Below are 21,599 nucleotides of genomic sequence, written 5' to 3' on the forward strand. Positions count from 1 at the left end.
AGCTGAAAGTAACATGTTGGAATTACAAGTCTTTTGTCAGCATTTATAAAGGCAGATTCCCCCCAAAATGGAATGAAATTTTATTTATAGCTCTTAGAAATAGAAAGCTGTATACATTTCAAGTTGTGTCTTGTGTACTACCAGCTAAGAAATCATGCTTAGACAGGATTGTTAAATGGAAAGCAACTCTTGTTGCTGTTTCAAGGACAAATTGCTCATTTTCTAGCAAATCAAGGCTTAGATAGAACATTTTGAATAACTTATCACTAGCAGTTTCAGCAAGCTGATGGGACTGTAGTGAATTTGCACAAGTTCTTTAATTGGTAAATGCCATTTCACAGTACAGCTGCAACACCTTCAAATGTGTCAAGTCCACTGCTGCTTCCTCTCTTTCCAGGGACTAGTTATTGCAAGTTTGAGGAGGTGGAAGGGCAAGAATATCACTGCAGAGCATATGTGGTCTCTAGAGCACACAGAACCCTTAACAGAGTATAGGAACCATCACCATCAGAACAGATTTGAGATTTTAGCTGAACAAAACCAAACTGAACAAAGTAAAACCACAATCATAATAAAATGATGACCTGTTTTGTATCTCAAATTTAACTTCACTGAAGTGTCTAGATGTAATGAAATACATAGCCAAATCCAGTTTTGTACCAATACCTTAAGTAAATCTGATATGAGTACGAGTTTTCAAAAACTCCCAAATTCCATTAAATAACCTACTGTATTTGAAATTAAACAATTTCTGCATATGACACTAATGGAACAACAGAGAGAGGAGCTGGTGATGCAATCGGACACTGTCAGTGTCTAGTCAAACCTGGCAGACTTGCTTTTGCAAATGCATAGAAATTACCGATGCATTCATAGTAAAACACTTTGGGGGGGGGGGGGGGGGGGCAAAAACTTGGCATCCAGAGAGCCCCAGCATACGGTCAAACCCAGACCTTGACATAAAACACAGAACAGTTTATGCATCACTTCTGTGCTATGAGCAGGTGGCAGTAATTTGAACTGTGTTCAAGTGGAGGGAGATAAAGGGTCACTATTGATCTCTGCTACATGCAGCTTATAAACAAGATAGGTAGAGATTTGAAGAAATAGAGAATGTTCAACAGTTAAGAGCAGCTATCACTTAAATAAGCATCTAGAGATAGTGTGAAGACCTAGAAGCAAAGACATGCATAGTTAAAGCTCTGCACCTAAACACAGACTATATTTTAAAACATTGAGAAAACAGGTTTTGCATGTCTTAGTTAAATGCGTAAAGTAGAACAAAACACAGGGCAAAAGAAAGAATTGTAAATAATTAGACTCAGTAACATTTTGCCTTCTAGTTCCTGCCACATTGCTTTCTGCACATTCGTAACAAAAGCAAGTCAAATGAATGGAAAACACAGTATTTAGACCATCTATAAAAAGAAAAAAAGTTCTGAAAACATATGCTTAAAATTGTCTACATAAAAGATTATGCCCAGAAATTATGATTCAGTACTGGGTAGTCTGGGCTAAAAGTAATAAAACTGCTAAGGTCTACAAAGATGGTGAACTTGCTTTCAGGAAGTCGGGGGGTGGCGAGGGGGAATTTTCACAATTAGAAGATCCCTGATGGGGTTGCCTTAGAACTCAACTGATTACTTCCAGTTCAGAAAATCTTTTGGGACAATGGCAGACAGCTCCTATTGTCAGCCTCATTTACAGTTATTTTAATAGCTCCAGCTTATTTCTGTCAGCTAGGCTGCTTGTATGTCAAGCTTTCGGACAGGCAATATAATTGCTATACAGAGGAACAGTACCATGTTGCTAAAGCTCGATATAGAGAGACATAAAAACCCCCTGATGAGTACACATTAGGGAAATGAAATGTTAAGTCCTGTGCCAATAGGAAAAATTATTGTAATACAACCACGTATCATCTACATTTCTGTGAAGAGAGAGCAAGTAAAGCAAGCTTTGCTGTTAACACGAGCAGTCATTCATGATTTGAGAGAAAGTATGCTGAAATATTAGTGAAAACAGAACAAACTGCCAGCAGATTCTAGGCCAAGCATGTGGGCTCTCAAGACCCGCAAAAGCAGCTACTCTTACTGTGTTACATGAGCAAAGTTTGCAGGATCTGAATCATTGCTCCAGTCATGCATCCCCTTATTCAGGACAGATTTTTGTCTTCAGGTAAAGACACAACTGGTTTCTATGTCCCAAGAAATAAAATTACACAGTATCATGAAACTCTGTTTAAGCAAAAATACTTCGGGATAATAGTGTTACACTACTCAGTCATCCTTAAATCCTACTCTCTTACTACAGTTTCATGAACAACAGAGAATTTCTATTGAAATGTAGGTAATTCAGAAACAAGTGAAGGGTTCTACAGGTCTACTGTTTGTTTACTTATGAACATCAAAGACAAAGAAGGAAACGTATTTAGTTGTATTTTTAGAATGCATATGTACTTGCACATGCATAAGAAGTGCAAAGGATGAATTTTTATGTTCTTTGTTAAAGTTTTGTAAGACTTGCTTAGATACACACACAAATGATCACGTATATGCTCTTTAGAACTCTAGCTTCACCCTGCAAAATCCCTCTAACTTCACTGTCAGTTTTCCTGGTACTAAGGAATTGTTGACAACGTGAGTGGTTATATTACCACCCTAATAATTCAAGTGGGAAATGGGGAGCCTCTAAAGGGGAAATTCCTCTGCAAATGGCCCCAGGAATTTGAAAACTAACTGGAGTTGACAGATTAACCTAGGTCCCCCTTAGGCAGAAGAAGAGGCTACAAGGAAAATAATGAGACACATGGGAAGCCAATTATACACAAGAGCAACACATTTAATTGTACCAAAACTGTTTTGTTGATCCAGAAGGATCTAGCTGTTTAGACTTCTGCAAACTATTAAAATACCTGGACAGTTCTGCAACAAGTATTCTCACTTTTTGTCTCTAAATCTCAAAGTTTAATGACCATTTAAAATAAGGAGAATTGTTCCATGTATCCCAAGAATCTTTTTCCTGCATACACAGCATTTCTCTCAGATTCCCTTTTTGGTTGCAATTTGAGCAATTGCAGCCTACCTCATATTACTTCCACAAAAGTAACTTTGAAGGCCCAGGAAGTTCAACAGAGCAGTCCTACTCTTTAGTAAGAAGCAGCTACAGCTGTGCTCCACAGCAACACTGGCTCATGACTAACCCACATGCAAAAAATAGCCATTTGGCATGTGCATGTTATTTATTTTAATTTGTGTTTTGGACTGCAGCAATTTTGCTTGAAGCTTTCAGTCTCCAGATTATTTTCAGTTGCAGAAACTGCTGGTTAACAATGCCAGTTCCCAGACCAGCTCTGAGCAAGAAAAGATACTGACACCTATCAAAAGGCAAGTAGCAGGTTGAGAAGTACTGGAAATCAGGTTATTACTGCTGTTCATGTTACTGTACCAGGTAGCTATATACACCATGGCACTTAATTACTGTCAACAGAAACACTGCTCCCAAGCAGATTTATGTGTACAAAGAAGAGCTGTGTACCTGTGGGCACACGAGTGCTAGGAGAACAGAGCAAATCAACGAAGTTATGAGATTAAAGCATCCAGGATCCAGTGGCATCAAAAGACATTTTCATCCTTGTTCTGACAAAGTCAGATTTATTAACCTACGAAACCCACATTTATTTACTCAGACTTTATTTCTACTCATGTATCCAGAGGGGATTCCACACTGATCGGTACTTGTTATACTAATCTTTTTATTATTTGCCTTTGCATATGAATCAAAATAAACAAAAGGCTATACAAAGAAATGTTTCTGAACTTGTTTGTTTCTGAGTAAAAACTTCAGGACAAGGGAGTCATGAAGGCAAAGAACTTTGGGATTAAAAAAAAAGTTCATTCTCTTTGGTTAAGATTACTGTATCAAGTAAATGAGAAATCCTCAGTTTGAAAGCAAATTCTTACATGCACACTGAAGAATCAATACTTAGCATCTAAAAAGTAGACTTGCAACTAGAAAACTAGAAATTACTTATCAGATGGCAAGCATATTTATTTGTAAGTGCCCTGGATGCTTGTTGGGAGATGGGTTCAGTCTTTTTCACATAAATAATGGATAACTGCCTGCATGGGTTTAATCAACATTTTCAGGAAGAAAAAAAATTACTAAAGGTAGCAGAAATCAATGCAAGTTAACAGTTTTTTAAAAAATAAATCTATAAATTTAATTCACTTTATATTTATTGCTTAATAGTAGAACCTGCAAGCATTTGGATAAACAGACCACAGAGTTTCTCTGTTAGAATTTCCACTGGAAAGCTCTTAATAATTCCCCACAGAAACATTTTTCGCTGAAGATAACTGCACCTTTGGTAACAATACCAAAGAGAATGAGTGATGTACGTAACTCTCCACCAAACAAGAAGTTTAATTGTCATAGAGCCATGATAAAATAGATTAACTCTGTTTACACTAGTACACTCAGTGTGAATGAAAGAACACAATGATATTGTAGGTAACTAGCAGACCATTTAGGCACAAAATTGATTTTGCTCCTGAACTACTGAAGACTTTTTCCTTGTTTAAGAAATCACGGAATCTGCAGTGACTAGAGATGGAGTTGCACCAGGTGACCTCAAATCTCCGTATCTGTGCATGACTGTTCTCAACAATATCTTCTCAAATGCTGACCATTCTTATGTCTGATTAGACTCAACAACTCAATTTCCAAAGGATTTTTTGATCACCCCTGGAATTACAGACATAGCCTGGCATATATTTCTTACTCCATTTCCTCCTATCATCACATGCTGGATCAATATTCACTCCAAATTTAATCCACATAACCTACAGTAATCTTGTTCTCACTGTAATCATCACTCCCTTAACTTCTTATTAAACTTGAGTCAATGACAACGTGACAACTCATCATTCACTAACAGTTTTTGAAACTTCTCACACTCTCCTACCCTACCTTATCTGTATCTGCAAGGATTCAAGTCAGACCAAAATTTCACTACAGAATTTCACTGTTCAGCATGAACATTTTTAAGCAAGCAAAAAGCTAACTGAAAAGCCCAAGTTCTAAGATTTTTTTTAATATATTTTTTTTTTTTTTTAATATTTGCAAGCACAGTTCTTGATGTCTGGGCTTCTGTACTTAACATACAAGTCCCTGTTCAGAAAGCTGATTGGGAATAGTGTGAAATAGTGGGGACTATGAACTGCTTAGATTTTTTTTTTTATTTTATTTTATTTTTTGAGCCATGTTTTCTCTATATCCACACACAAAGTAATCCACTTCTTAACAAGTTGTCATCTCTTCTTACACACTTTTTACTTTAAAATGGTCTGGACAAACCCAGGCAACAAATATTACTGTACTAGCTAGTAGCACAGGTATGGAAGCACATACGTATAACCCAACATCAAAGAGAGAGGCATAGGTAATTTTTCCATTTCTGATTAATCTGCTAAAAGTGGTACTGCAATACTCAAACTACCTTGAAAGTGAACTATGATACCAGACTTCTTATGGAAAGACATAGTCATCTTTCCCTTCCTCCCCAAAGTAATTAACATTCCTTGCACAGGCAGCTGGACATTTGTTAATCATTAACTGTTTTGTGTAATAAAGACAGGGAGAGAAACTGTTACCCATTCCTCACAATGGTACACTAAAAAAATCTCTAAGACAGAAGACTTAGTGAATAGTGTAAAATTATTTACAGAAACAAAAACCCTGTTGTATTATCATAGCATATTCAATATTTTGCTGACAATATCTGGTTTTGTGAGCAAGACTTTCCATGTTCAAAGCTAAGTAATTAACTCAGGAATTTAATCAATAAAAACCCACCACTTTTAACTAAAACAGAAAGAAAGAGGTATCTTTTAAAAAGACAAACTATGCTGTTAATCTCTTGGGTAGTAAAATAATACATACGACCAGAATTGCAACACCAAATATAATAGAGGTATAACCAATGCACACATTCCAATCTTATCTAGAATCACTTTGATTCACTCTACCTTGCTTTCATTACAGGAAGGGCACAGCAAGGGCATTCCTCTCAGATCAAACATAAAATTCCACAGACAGAAGTTTCCACATGTCTGATTCGTTGCAGATTAAACCCTTATCATTAGACAGAAATCTTTAATTTTCATAGAGACAGGATATATCCTGTCATGGTAAATCTATGGGAAAAAGTGGTTTTGTTTTGGGTTTTGTTTGTTTGTTTTGAGGGTTTTTTTTGGGCGGGGGTAAAAAAAAAAAATCTGTAGAATGGACATGTATTCCCCATGAAAGAGCTATGCATGTCACCCTCACAGCTTTGCAGAAAGGGAGGGGACAAGGTACCAGCATTAAAGATCACATACATAATTCCATTCATACATTCCATCATAAGCTTCTTTGTACTGCAAGTCTTCCAAGCTGAACTACCAAACTCTCTCTGTGCATAAATAAAGCTGGGACTACAGGCAACACATGTCAGGAGAAGTCTGTATACATTTTTAGCACATTATTCATTCATTCTGTATTCATTTTTAGCACATTATGTTACCAAAATCTTCAATTCTTTACCCACATGACTGGACCATTTCTGGAATGCTCATTTACATTTACCAGGAACGCTAAAATCAGAAAGCTATTCTGTCACTACACTTCTTACATTTTGAAATTTTTAATATAATAATCTTTTAATCCTTAAGTCCTGTACAAAATACAAATAAACACACTATGATCAGCAACTTCAAAACCAAAACTCAGGGGTTTTTTATTATTTTTTTTTAGCGTATAAAGACAGTTTCAGGCTTTTTGCATCAGCAAAATAAAAATGGCCTTTTGTATAAGCACCCAAAGTGAATGATTTAAGAAACATGCAGATTTTGGAAGCAATCCATGTCAGTGAGGATTATCATAAGAAACAGATTGGGCAACAGAACAGTACAACTACTGAATTTTCTGTGTGTAACCTTCCCTCTCATATAGGCAGATATTCAGTTCTGGTACCAGCAATGCCATGCTGACAAGTCTGCACAGATGCAGAACTCTGAGCTGAAAAACTATCAATGATCACCACTACCGGTAGGTCAAGACAATTTATATCCACTAGCTCAGCAGTTTGCTCTTTAACCCTAATGCCTGTCAAAATTTTGCAACTCTTTATAAGAACCATGAGTGAATTGATTTAACCTTGTTCACAAATAATTTAAAATTAAATAGAAGCAGCTATTAGAAGCGTGGATAGAACACAAGGAGTTTGGGGAAACCTCATTTCTGAATCGAGAAATTATCTATTGCAGTCCTGTTGCTAGATTCTTTGGACACTTCTGTCTTCCCCAAAATCCCTCTTTGATGGCACTGGAATGCTAGAGATTTTCTTTTGTTGAGCCACATGCAGACTGATTAATTGAAAATTAATTTTTGGTTGCATTCAGATGACCAGTGTAATCAAGTCACAGATGCAATAAGACTGATACACTGATTACAAAATGGCCCTGCAAACCATAGTTTCAGGAAGGCCCAAAACTTTTTTAAATCCAAGTTCTAAAGCTGCAACTACTGCATGTTGTAAGTTGTGGAAGTTTGCCAAACACACATGTAGGTTCGTTCTTTGTTAAATATGTCCAAATGCTGTATGATTAAAGTTTAAAATCTTCAAAGAACAAACATTACGCAATCATTTCAAACTCCCCTCCTTTGACCTTAATATGTACTTCAAAAGCTAAGCAGATGCTTAGTAGGAAATAAATCCCCAACTCAACAGATGTACCAATAGCGATAAGGCAAGATGCACCTTCCATAGCTTTTGGCAACCCATCCCTTCTATTATTCCTCTGCTCACAAGCACTTTTCAAGTCAATGAGAGGCCTAGGCAAGTTAATAGGTCCTTAATATGTACTCTGCTGCCTGAATTGATTGCCGTTTATAAGGTAATCTTTGGGACCGCATGTGGCTCAGCCTCAGTTCATCTCCTACAGAGACACAGCCCCCAGGCAGCTCTGTTTTCATCAGACCAAGTTGTAACCCAATCAACGCCTTTCACAGCAAAACAATCCCTTACTTTCAGCATCCCTGCAGAAGAGGAGGGAAGCCCCAGCTTTTGTATTGGATCTCTATTTGGCAGCTAAGGTGATGTTTTACTCAGCAGGATACCTAAGAAAACTCTCAAACTACTTTGGAAGATCCCCATGCCAACAGCAAAACACAAGATGAATTTGTTTGTCTAAAACTAATTCAGCTTCTTCCAAAGACACATTCTAAAAGCTACATTAACAACCAAATAGCACTTTGCAGTTACCACCATCACAAATGCAAATTATATAGTTTCCTTCTAGCCTAAGAAAGGTAATCAGGTAGCTCCAGGCAGCTCAGGACCTTGGTCCAAACCCAGGCCTCCTTAACCTCTGTCAAACTCAAACTCAACATTAGCTCTAAATGCCAGGCTTAGCTCTAGAACTTTTGATGCTCCTGAAAAGAAACGTGAATGCAACAGCATCACCCCACAGGTTAGCCCAGAGGCACCATCAGTTCCACACCTTAGCCTGAAGGTAATCACACCCTGAGTACAGTAGTGCAAAGCTGCAAGCCCTAGTCAAGACCAGATGGTCCCTGACAGGTTAACCAGGTAGCCTCTTCTGAACTTGAGTACTTACATACGCATGACTGAGTTCAGATGTCAGGCAGCCAGGCTATTGGTACCAGCAATAAAGCAAAATAACACACCCCCGAAAGTCAGTCATCTCCTAGGAAAGAGCTTTCTGGATTGATTTTTTTTGATAGCAGCAAATTTAGGTCTTGTCCTCAGTCTTAACTGATAGCAGGTCTCTGGCTCTGACCTTTATTTCTTTAAACAGACATAAATTGTGCTGAACTGGGTCTATACTTCTTCTTCAAAAAAAAAAAAGTTTTCAAATTTCTCCTAATACCAGAGGGGATCTAAAGATAATAGGTATTCTTAGTAAGCTGCTATTACAGCTATTTATACTGCCTCATAAAAGAGACTCTAAGTGCCAAATGCATCATTTTTAAAACCATAACAAATTGGTGGAAAATATATTTTAGTTGCATGAAATTCTAAGCAAATGTTTTTTAAACTCAAATTATTACTCAATTTAGACACAGTTAATTTTTTTTTAACGGAACTAATTTTTTCTTGCATAATGGCCCGAGTTTGACTTAACACCCTGAAGAAAAATGCCATAAGAAACAGAATGAAACCATACAGATCTTCCTCTGTGTGAACTTCACTCTTATTTTCTGAACACACTCAAACCGAGTGGTTATCATTAACTAGAAAGCAGACAATAAAATAATACCCCATTTTAAAAATAGTCTACACAACAACCATAAATATGCCTCCTCAATTGAAGTGCCCCACACAGATACAACTGTCTTTCCCATCTTGCAGACTAAGCTAGGATTTCAGCTCTGCTCCAGGTATTGCATGCTTTACTATCACTGAAAATTCCGGTAGGGAAGAGAAGTCCTCAAAACATGAGATAAATGCTTTAAAAAAAACCCAGGTTATTGTGTTTGGGTGGGCATGGTATGTGCGTGGCTTCACTATTTATTGTCACAACAAAACCTTTCTTCTGGTGGGTTCTGGAGAAGTTTGATAAGGACTCTTCTGCAAACGATTCACAAGACTGCTGGTAGAAGAGTTGAAATGGGTAGATGTTGTTCTCACGCTGCTCATCTTTCCCAATTCAATACCAAAGGGAGGGAATGCCCAGGCACAGCACAAAATAAATATGCCACTGGAAATAACACTGAATGTATATCAGCATTAAAATATCTTTCCACAGCATTGAACTATCAAATTGATCTTCACTTGGCCACCTCTTTTTTTTTTTTTTTTTTTTTTTTTTTTTTTAAATACTGTGTTTACTAAACTCTCCTCACAGATAAAGCTAAGGGAATGATTATTTCTGCATCTCTGACCTAAACTACTTCTTGTTTCCAGAATAAGAACGGCTGTATTTTTTATTATTATTTAGCAAACTAGTATTTCTTGAACAAATACGTTCCCCACATTTCTCAAAAAAACCCCAACACCCCAACATACACTTTTATCCTGAAACACACACACACAAAAAAAGCCTCTCAAACTCAGAAAGCATTACCTGAATTCCTTTAAGGGCTTTAATTATACACTATTCAAACAAATAGATGATGTTTGCCCTTGTATTATTTTCCAAAGAAATCATGAGCTTAACAGTTTGTGCTTGAATTCCAGGTTTTGACCTGGAATTCTGTTCCAGATGTCAGTGTGGCAACTGACCAGCCAATTCCAGAATCCAAGAATAATCTGCATTAAGTCCTTTGATTAAGAAAAAACTCCTCTCTGCTGACTAGAATTTCATTCAAATCTCCATTGTGCATATTAGAATCAGGTTTTAGCTCCTCTTAACTGCTAACTGAAGTGCTGATGCAGCCCCTTATTTAAAAGATTAACCTTCCAAATCAACATTCACAGGCTTAAGAACTTAACTCTAACTTGGAGTTTATAGAATCTAGTAATTGTTCTACAAAGTTTTGGTTTTGTTTTTTTTTGTTGGGTTTTGGGGGTTTTTTGGTTTTTTTTTTTGTTGTTGTTGTTTGTTTTTTTAACAAACCACATCAGAATAACCTTAGAAATTCTTACTCTAGCACATTTATACATCAGCCACTGAAGAAAGTTAGCTGCTATAGCTATATGGGCAAATCATTAACTTCAGTACAATGTAATGTGGCAGTACAGAATTCAGTGTAGGGTGAAAAAAAATTGTCTGGAAAGCTAATTAGATACCTGGGACAATAGTCTGTGCTCTGAGCTTCACTCATGCCTGTACCCAAACTAGCTAGGGTAAAAATTTCTTGTGCAAAAAGCTGCAGCCACTTAGTATTCCACAGAAATAGAGCATCTCCTGATCCAGCTCTCTCTTCACTAGTGGGAAGAACTACCATGCTTCCCAAGAAGAAAACACTATGAGTAGACCTTCACAGGAGAAGGTCTGCTTCCCATTTACTCCTCATTTTTAACTGGTCAAAATAGTTACATAAGGAATTTTAATTGCAAAACCTATGTGTCAACAGGACTGTGTCTGTGGACAGAAGCTAAGCAGGAAATGTCATTGTCACAAACTTGGACTAAATCTTAGAGCATCTCTTCCTCATAGCCTACCATATCAAACCCACCAGGAATATTCTTTCCTGACTATTAATATCACCTAATCAATTACAATTTTTAAATTAATGTTTAACAGCTTTTTGTAAGAAAGATTTGCTCAACATTTTTTCTGTTAACAGATTTCAGTGACCTATAACCTATCTGACAGATCTGCAAGGACTCAGAATAAACTCAGCACACAGTCACCATATGGCTTTGACAACAGCATGTTTGGAATATATGTATAGTAGAAAAATGGAAATTAGTTGGAACTTTTTTGTTTCCTTTTTTTTTTTTAATTTGAACTGAGGGAAACTGAGTTCTTATATATCCTGGTGTTTATATTCATGACTTACACAAAAGGGGTAACAAACTAACGTATATGGAAGGTGCAACTTCAACGTGAAGCATTCACTGAAAGAGTGTGAAGAAAGTCCCGTATTTGTAAGGCTGCTTAACTGAAATTAACTTAAACCAAATCATACTAGTCTCAGTTCTGATTAAAAATGCCTCCCCTACCTTCAAGTGGTTTATGGCTGTACTAGTACAACAAAAAGACAGAAAACGTCCCCAGGCATTGGAACTTGATTCCGTACATTGCTAAACTGCTTTGGTCTTTGCCAGCTACCACTCTTCCAAAGAGCACCGGGGCACAGTTAGTAGTCAAAATGCAGCAGGTAGCATTCCCCACAGACAATCTGGGTGCAGCCACCCTGCCTAAAGGTATGAAGAATTGTTAGGATAGATGCAGGCCAGTTGGCTTCTGTTCCAGACAACACTGCTGGTTTAATAGCTATCCAATAGGTACTTAAAGTGTTCTGCTCCATTGATGATCACAGTATTTAATCTTTGCTAATGCCTATCTTCATATTAAAACTCAACAACAGTGAGAGGTGGAAGGATCTGAAAAGCTCAGAAGCCAAAGATCAAGAAACAGAACCTGAAGCCACCCCTTATGTATAAATGTTAATCATATCCTGCGTTTTAATTAATGCAATTACAAGAACACTACAAAGAAATGTTAACATGCTTACTCTGTGTTAGCAATGCTCTGTACCTTTTAAGACTGTAATTCGGTACTTTGCTTTACATAGTAAAAATCCTATTTATTCTCCTTAATGAATTACTGCCTTCCCAGCTGGAAATGGTTCTGGTAATATTAAAAATAGTGTCTCATAGCCATTAAGCTTTATTGATGGTATTTTATGCACACAGAGATAGTGCAATAAAATTAATTTTCTTCCACATGCCCCTGTTAACTTTTTCTTTTTTTACTTGCTCCTTCAACATTCTCTACCAAAACAAATCATCTTTCCTTATCATGGTAGCAAGGTTACACTTGAAAATAACATGGTTCCAAGGGATGACTACACAAGAAAGAGAAATCCGCTAAAGGTTACAAACCACATCTGACTCAAAAACTCCCCAAATGGAAAATAACCAGAGACTAGGAAAGTATTAGAAGGAAGTATCATGTGTCTGCCCTGGTCTTATTCTTCCTTACGCTACTAGAGACAGCATATCAGGCTAGACAGACCTTTGTTCTAATAAAGCACAGTCATACTTAGGTCTTTTTAAGTCAGCAAATAAGTTTAATCACCTTAAACTTTGTTGTTTTTCTTAAAACAGAATTACTGTTATTCTGTAACACTCATGGCCTAATAACTTAAACTCAGGTTACTGAAAGAACAGCAAGATTCCTGGTAACAAATAACTATATTACTGGATTAAACACGGAGTAATAAAGTTATCATGCATGAAGTTCAGACTGCCACATCACCCTTAACACCATTCTGGAACTCGGTTATGTGCTGGGAAATATCCTCCATTGCAGAAGTTCAGAAAATGCCTGCTGGTAGCCTTGCAAGTTGAACTAGCTGGGCAGTCTCTGATAACAATGTGTTTGTAAAATTCATCATGGTTTATTAAAATAGTTCAAACAAACTGTCATCAGGGGAAATCTTACTGCATAGGGCCTATATGCAACACCCTGCATCTGGGTGTACAAGGGTTGCAAATCCAACCGCTCTAGTATACAACTGGTTAGACACAACCAGACACCATGGAATTCATGACTCTCTGAAACTTCCTTCATTTCTGAACATCAGCTTCCAGGATGGGCTCTCATCTTCTATAAACATTGCAATGAGACCTTTCTTACCTAAATGACCCAGGGCATCTACACTCCCTCCAAGTCTGCTCTATCCCTCAGCTATCTAAATTTTGAGCACTGGGAAGAAAATCAAAACCAAAAGATGATAACCTTGAAACAAGATAAAAACCCAGTTCTCGGTAATAAGCTAGAAGCCCTGATATCTCAAGGAAAGGAGCAATCTGCGTGGCAAAAATTCTTTGGAGAAGGCCAGATACTGCAAAACCAGTAACAGTTCTCATTTTTATGACTGAAAATCAGTCGGAATCAAGCGGAAGCTTGCTCACCACATGCTGGTGCTCCCACGTCAGTGTCATGTCCAGCCCAGTGGGCAACACTGAATTGCCTTGTTCACCTATACAAGTGGAAGAAGCACTGGAAATGCTTTCTAACGCTGTTTTTACATACTAGAGCTTCCATCTTTCATTTCACCTTTGAGGAGTGTAAATACTTAATGGAAATGCTCTATCCTTATATTTGACAACCAGAAAGTAAACAGGAAGACATTCTCCTTTTCCCTGCTTGCCTGCTGGGATGAGAACTGGGACAAGGAAGGAAGAGGTTTCAGTACTGCCTTGGTCCCACATAGCTTCTGCTTTAGGTTCTCCTCCAGCAATTGCTTCTATCATTCCTTAGAGCTTTTCTAAGTGGCAGTAGCAACATGGTATTGACATGATTTATCTCACTTTTATTGCTCAGTGCTAACGGGATTTAGATGGTGCGTGTGGGGGTTTTTTGTGGCACACTGGGATCTGTATCAACACAATGCATTCTATTATTAATACATCCCAATCTGCTCAACTCCTTATCAAATTCTTTGGGAAAATATTTTACAGCTGCTTTAGTAGGCAATTTATATAGCCAGTTGATCATCTCAATTTGCAGACTTCAGTCTAGCTCACACATAAAAAGCTATCTTGAATGCCAACTTCTCCTCAACACACATATCTAAAGGATATACAAACTGCTTTGTTATATAAATTCACTGCAGAGAAATCTTGTTTTAAAGTTTTTCCCTTCATACTGTTATAATACACCCAGAGTCTCCGTTTATTATGGAATTTGAATTTTATCTCTGTACAGTAACAGTCATAATGCACTGTTATACTTCTGAATCATTATATATTGAGCAATGATCTCTGATCTCCTTCCCTTACCCGCTTGGCTTCCAGTTAACAATTTATGAGCTGGAGATAGCATGAGGCCAAACCTCAAAATAATCTCATTAGTAACATTTATTTTCTTTAGTCATACTTTCGATCTCTATAACTTCCTAGGGAAATGAGTTTCATGACTTTACTACACTTCATGTGAAAAATACTCCCTTTTAGGTTAGTTACCTGTTAACTGTGTGTGCCCTATTTCTTGCATTGCAAAAACCAGACAGTGATATGAGGAAGGTGGTACAGAAACTACTGCAATTTTACAGACTTCTATCACCTTGCTCTCCTCCTTTACTGACCATTATTGCCTTTTCAGGCTAAAGAATTTTCCTGGTTTCAGCTGGGATAGAGTTAATTTTCTTCCTAGTAGCTGGTACAGTGTGTTTTGGATTTAGTGTGAGAATAACCTTGATAGCAACAACTAAACCATCAGCATGTTAAGTAGCGTTTACCCTAAGTTAAGGATTTTTCAGTTTCCCATGTTCTGCCAGCAAGCAGGTGTACAAGAAGCTGGGAGGGAGCAGAGCAGAGACAGCTGACCTGAACTAGCCAAAGGGGTATTCCATACCATAGAACGTCATGCTCTGGATATAAACTGGGGGGAGTTGGCTGGGAGGGGTGGATTGCTATTCGGGCATTAGTCACCAGGTGGTGAGCAATTGCATTGTGCATCACTTGTCTTTTCTTGTTTGTTTTGTTTGTTTGTTTTTTAATTTTATTTTATTATATTCCTTTACATTACAGTTATTATTATTATTACATTTTGTTATTATCATTAGTATTACATTTTATTTTAGTTTAGTTATTAAATCATTCTTATCTCAACCCACAAGTTTTACTTTTTATTTTTTTATTCTTCTCCCCATGCTGCTGGGAGGTGGGGAGAAGTGAGCGAGCAGCTGCATGGTGCCTAGCTGCTGGCTGGGCTTAAACCGTGACAAGAATACTTACACAAAAGCTAAAATGTGACTGACTACCAAATTCAGCCCTAATGTACTTTTTCTGTGTCCTCCTGAAAAGCACCAGTGCAATTAGGCAACAAAGTAATCAAAGCAACTCCTGAGTCTGGGAGTATGGGTGGATTAGGGCTCCCTGTTAAGAGATTTATTTCTAATGGTTTGGACCGGACTGCAGAAAACAGAACCTATGAAAACCTAAACCAAAGGTAAGTCTTAGAAAAAGGTACTCAAGACTTAGTGGCAAAGATATATTAAACTCTCTTGTGAAAATTCCAGAATTACGAGTACAAATTTCAAACACTAATACAGTTTCCTACCTTTCAAAATGTAAAATTAAAAAAACCTCATTGACATGGAAAAGATAACCTGAAAGCCAGCAAAAATTCCATGCATGGAACTAGCTATTTGATGCTTCTATCATCATGAATCATCTAGTCTTTCTGCAAATGTGACTGTTGTCCTTGATTCCTAAGAAGCAAGGCACAAAAGGATTCCTCTTAGTCATTGAACAGTTAAGTGTTAACTCCAAATAACTTTGTAAATCCAGTTTATCCATCTTTCAACTGAAAGTGTAGTATGATGCTTTCAGAGATAGCAGGAAGCATGTAGCTCAAGGGTAAAGTCAGAAAGAAGAGCCCTTTAGCAAGCTGAAAATGTTACCAAGTTGCTTGCCAGATCTCCTCTTTCACAAATTCTTTAACATGCTTTCTTGGCTAATTATCAGTCTGCTCCCTGTATCAAGGCCAGTCCATTTTGAAAAATATGACAAATATTCAGACACTGCAGTATAAAGAGTGCCTTCTGTAACAATTCTGATGGTGTCTTAGCAAATAAAAAAAACCCAAAACCCAACACACACACAAAAAAAACTCAAACAAAAGTGTCAAGGCAAAACTTAAGCTACATTGTCAAGCTTGTAGATACTCCATATTCTTTCCTGGGTTCCTTTAGATCAACATTTGACAGAAAAAAACCCTACCAAACACAAACACACACATTCTTCCCCACGCCAGCATCTCAAGTGAAATTTGTCCACTAAGATTAAAAACTAGCAACCCCTCTTCACCACCACCCCATCCCCACCAAACCCCTCTACCTTCATCCCTGAAGAACTGCAAACACTAGATACCAGATAGGAATATAGACAATGCCTCTCCCATGCCTTGAAAATACAGAGCCGCTGTCCTGGACAAGATTATTAAATAGAAGCTGGTTTTGCCCCAAGTTCTGCCAACTTTGTAAACCTGTCAGATAAAAAGGAACTTACTTAAACTCACACCAATTCTTCAGTAAAGCAAACTAGCCTTGTGCTAAAAGAGTAAAGAGGCAACACGTGCAGACAACTAATGCTACCACTGTAGCAGTGTCACAAAAATGCACATACCTGTCCACATAACACATAAATAGGCACACATGTACATATTGGTATCAAAATAAAAATATTTCTTCACTCTTCAGTTCTCATTACTATTGTCTATCACTTGGACAATGAATTGGCAAACTCAGACTCATTCTGTAGGACAACTAGATGCTTTTCTAAGATACTATAATGCACAGTAAACTTAAATGTACTTATGTCAAAAGAAAGGCATAATGATACACAAACGAATAGTCTGCACACATAGCAAAAACCTAAAAGTGAAACTACTAAGTCTTGGAAAGTACTCAATTCTCCATTTTTAGAAAATCTGTTCCACAATCTTAACTCTGCGCTTTGTTAAAAGCGAAGCTAAGAGAAGCAATGCTATATTTCAAGCTCTAGAGTTGGTTCTTTAGCCACAAACTACATAATTTAATAACTGACTTTCTACAGAAGAAAAAAATATTGCCAGTAACAGTTTGGTCACCTAAACCTTGAAGAGCAAAGTGACTTTGTGAACCCATATTACCCACATTCGCGATTGTGGCAAGCATAAAGAACGAACAGAATGGCTACTGGATGAATCAGATTATGATTGATATTTTTTATTCTTTTTTTTTTTTTTTTTTAAGATGTCAATCACGTATGTCATAATTTACCTACATGTAACCTGTAGCCAAATTTTGCACAAGATTCCTCAATTTATTTTAAGGCACTTAGATAGTAGCACAATATCAATGCTCTATCTTTATCAGAGACATAAATGAATGGGTAGCTACACAGATGTCCAACCAAAATGTTAAAGTCAGCACTAGAATTTTATTGAAACCATAATTATGTTTCTTCTGAATACATGACACTGGAATAATTCTTACACTTGCTCATCAATTTATGCATTATTAATGAAATAAGTCAACAGTTCAGTCTGCTTCATTTATACTAGTTTTTTTAAAGGCTGCATCTATGCTTTCTTCGACAGAAGCCTTTCCATGAAGGCAGCACTGCTTACTAACTTACAGATGGGCACCTATAACAACTCTGAAACATAACTACCAAAACCAACATGTATGGCAATATCACAACAAGGCATACCTCCAGTAAATGAAGCAACAGAGATGTCACTTAAGATTTAAAAGGATGAAAATCCCTGCAGAAAGCAGTTTGTTGCCTTAGCTTCACAGTCCCACTGCCCGCAAGACAACAGCGTTCACATGAGGTAGACCTTCATTTTATATCAATAGTATTATTTTTGCCAGGTGGCATAGATTTTAAGATCTAAGAATGGCTTTAGGTAGGCTGGACAGCAATGAGGACAACAGAGGAAAATCACTCATCAAATGTATACATATAATTTCCCTAAAGTGTTAGACAGTGCTATACACATTATTACTGACATTTTTTTGTCCTTACAAGAACATCTATCTCAACTGTGACAATGCTGCTTATCTTGTCTCTTTGCTGGCATACGATTTTATTTAGAATATAAAAATAACCGAAAGCCACCTTACCTTTTTCTTCATCTATTCGAAAAACTCCTATACCAGATCCATCTCTGATGGAATATCTAATCTCCCCATCTCGTCCCGCATCTTCATCGTAAGCAGATACTGTCATTACTGAGGAGCCAACAGGGGCATCTTCTTTTATAAAGCCTTTATCTGCAAATACAGAGAACCGTGGGGGGTGCAAGTTCTCATTCACATCAACTACCTCAACCTCAACGTAACACGTAGAGGACAATGAAATGGGCTTTCCTTTGTCCTTGGCCCGCACAGTCAGGTTATAAAGTTGTTTCTTTTCATAATCCAGCCTTTGTACAATACGTAATGCTCCACTTAGTTTGTCAACATCAAAGGTGCCATCTCCACTGTCCAAAAGACTGTATCGTACTTGACTTGACTGGCCTAAATCAGGATCATAGGCTTCCAGCCACGTAATAATAGTTCCCTCAGGAAGATCTTCTCGAATTTTCACATGATAATTTGAAGGAATAAACTTAGGAGGATTGTCATTAACATCTTCTACAGACACTTTCAAAATAACTGTTGAATATAATTGAGGTTCTTCAACAGGTTGGTCCCTAGCCTCTATTTTCAAGAAATAGACATGCTGTTCTTCACGATCCAGAACCCCTACAACTCTCACAACTCCTGTCACAGCATTAATAGTAAACTTGTCTGTATCTGTAAGAAGAGAATATTTCACTTCTCCATTAGCCCCCAAATCTTTATCAGTAGCTTCAATTTGAATTATTTCACTGTTTGGCTCTTTGTTTTCACTCACTTCAACAAAATAGCTGTCTTGCAGGAACTCTGGTGAGTTGTCATTAGCATCCAAAATTTTTACATCTAAAAGGTGCCAGGCAGACTTCTGCGGTATTCCAAGATCATAGACAGTAATATTTAGAGTATATTTATCTTTTACTTCTCGGTCAAGGGGAGATAAAATTTTCAGCACTCCTCTTTCCATATCAACAATGAAACTACTATCTTCATTACCTCCAGAAATAACATATACTAGCTTTCCATTGAAGCCAGTATCAACATCAGTAGCATTCATAAGTAGTATGCTGGAGCCCACAGGTTGGTCTTCTCTTATCTCAATGCTACTGGGGAGAGTACTTCTAAACTGAGGTGCATGCAGATTCACAGAGTGAGTATCAAAGGAAACATCCTCAACTTCTCCACGAGTGTGCAATTTATTTGCTTGTAAGAGTTTCTCTGCAAGCATTTTGGCAACACCAGTTTCTTCACATTGCAAGTTGACCGGTTTGCGGCTAGTAGCTACAGTTATGTTGATATACAATGGTTTTGCAAAGTTTTCTCCATCTGTAGCAGTAATTTTCAAACTGTGAAAAGACATTTTAGCACCTAGGCCATCTACTAGTGACTGTTTGAGTGAAAGTACTCCAGAATTTGGATTTAGGCTAAATAAATCCAGTTCATTTCCAGATTCAATTTGATATCTCACCAACTGGAGCTCATCAGCATCAATAGCAGATACAGTTGTTATTTGTTCTCCAACACCAAGATCCCTGGGGATTGTTCCCTCACAATTTATTTTCTCAAACAGAGGTATATTGTCATTCAGATTATTTAAAATAATAGTAACAGGAACTTCAACTTCTCGACGATATGGTATACCCCAATCAGAAGCTCGAATCCTTAAACTGTAAACCCTTGGCATCAATTCATAATCCAATTCTTCTGAGGTACTAATAATCCCACTGAAATGGTTAATCACAAATGGCAAAGGATTTAGGTTTGCAATGCTATAGGTCACATAACCATTCTCCCCTTCATCAGGGTCTTTTGCACTTACTCTCATGACACTCGTACCTATTGGCACATTCTCATCGAAGGAGGCTTTATAGGATGTCTGGGTAAATTCGGGAGGATTGCTGTTCATGCCTAGTACCTTAATTAATACTTTTGCAGAAGCTCTTCTGTCACTTGTCACAACTTCAAGTTCAAAATGGGATGCATATTGTGCTTTTATGGGTTCTAAAGTGGTAATAAGACCAGTGTGAATGTTTAAATTGAATTTTCCTTTGCCTGGTGTATTTTTAAATACATATTTTAAATGTGGGTAACTAGGCAGAGCTTTCACCATTATCACAGGTGTGTTTGGAGGGGCAAATTCACTTATTTCAGCTCTATATATCTCTTTTTCAAATCTGACAGGACCAGACTTAAATTGTGGTGATGTCACATGAATAACTTTTACAGAAGAAAACTGTGGGGGATTTCCTTTATCTTTAGCTTGAAGGGTAAGGTTGTATCCAAAAGGGTGGCTCTCCCAATCGACGTGAGCAATGGCTTTTATTCTGTATTCTTTACCTCCTGGAACAGACCTCACTGTTTTGAACTGTTGAAGAGGATCACCTGCAACAATATTTAATGATGCTATTTCCCCATTTGAACCCTGATCATTGTCCTCTACAGTTACAATTGCGTAAGTTGGATCTTTGTCCGATTCTGATGGAGTCAATGTAACAGCTGTAATAACGGGGGCGTACTCGTTTGCTTGCTCTACATGAACAGTTAATTTTGCCATACTGCTTATGCCACTGCTACCATACAGCTTCAGCCCACGGTCCACTGCAAGAATTTCCATCTCATAACGCTTAGTATCTGAGTAGTCAAGTCTACCAGTTAGAACTACCACTCCACTAGTTGGATGTATAGCAAACACATCTGTTCTTTCTTTAAAGCTATAGTAGAACTCTCCATTTGTTCCTATATCTGCATCTGTTGCACTGACTCTTGCGATGCTGGTCCTTATTGCTGTGTTTTCAGGCAAAGAAACACTGTAAGATGTTGGAGAGAACAAAGGCCGCAAGTCATTTGTATCCAGTACCTGTATCCTGACCTTCGTGCGTGTTTCAGCGTTTGTATTTTTTTCAACTGCTTTAACAGTCAGCATATAATGGTCTTTTACCTCTCTGTTAAGGATAGCTGTGTTTCCTCCCTTGGTCCGTATTCTCAAAAAGCAAAAGTTTCCAAGAACATATTCTTCAGCTTTGAACAAGTTCTCATTGTCACCAGAAATAATTTTGTATCTTAGGTCCCATAAAGGATTTGTAATGTAAATGCCCATTTTCACTGGATGCCCAACGTAAGTCTTGGCTGCAGAATTCTCATACACAGTGGCATTATACTGTACTTGTGTAAATTGCATTGGTGGAGCATGATGTGGCCTTTGATTTCCTTCACAGTTTCCAAAATGCTGCACCAGCAGCATCAGCAGCAACAGCATAGTCAAGTATCTTCCCATGGCAGCAATTACAAAGAAACCCTGAAACAAGAGA

The 21,599-nt window shown here is 37.5% G+C and overlaps 1 protein-coding gene across 8 annotated transcripts in view; it reads right to left on the reverse strand.

Moving 5' to 3' along the window:
• FAT1 (FAT atypical cadherin 1) overlaps positions 1–21,599 on the reverse strand; it is a 113,379-nt gene that overhangs the window by 83,156 nt on the left and 8,624 nt on the right. For all 8 annotated transcript variants that reach the window (XM_069788845.1, XM_069788811.1, XM_069788819.1 and 5 more), the window contains exon 2: positions 18,298–21,586. In XM_069788845.1, coding sequence (XP_069644946.1) covers positions 18,298–21,586 — 3,289 coding nt within the window. The remainder of the gene's footprint in view (positions 1–18,297; positions 21,587–21,599) is intronic.

The sequence above is a fragment of the Haliaeetus albicilla genome, chromosome 1 (genome assembly GCF_947461875.1).
Source record: "Haliaeetus albicilla chromosome 1, bHalAlb1.1, whole genome shotgun sequence".
Lineage (NCBI taxonomy): Eukaryota > Metazoa > Chordata > Aves > Accipitriformes > Accipitridae > Haliaeetus > Haliaeetus albicilla.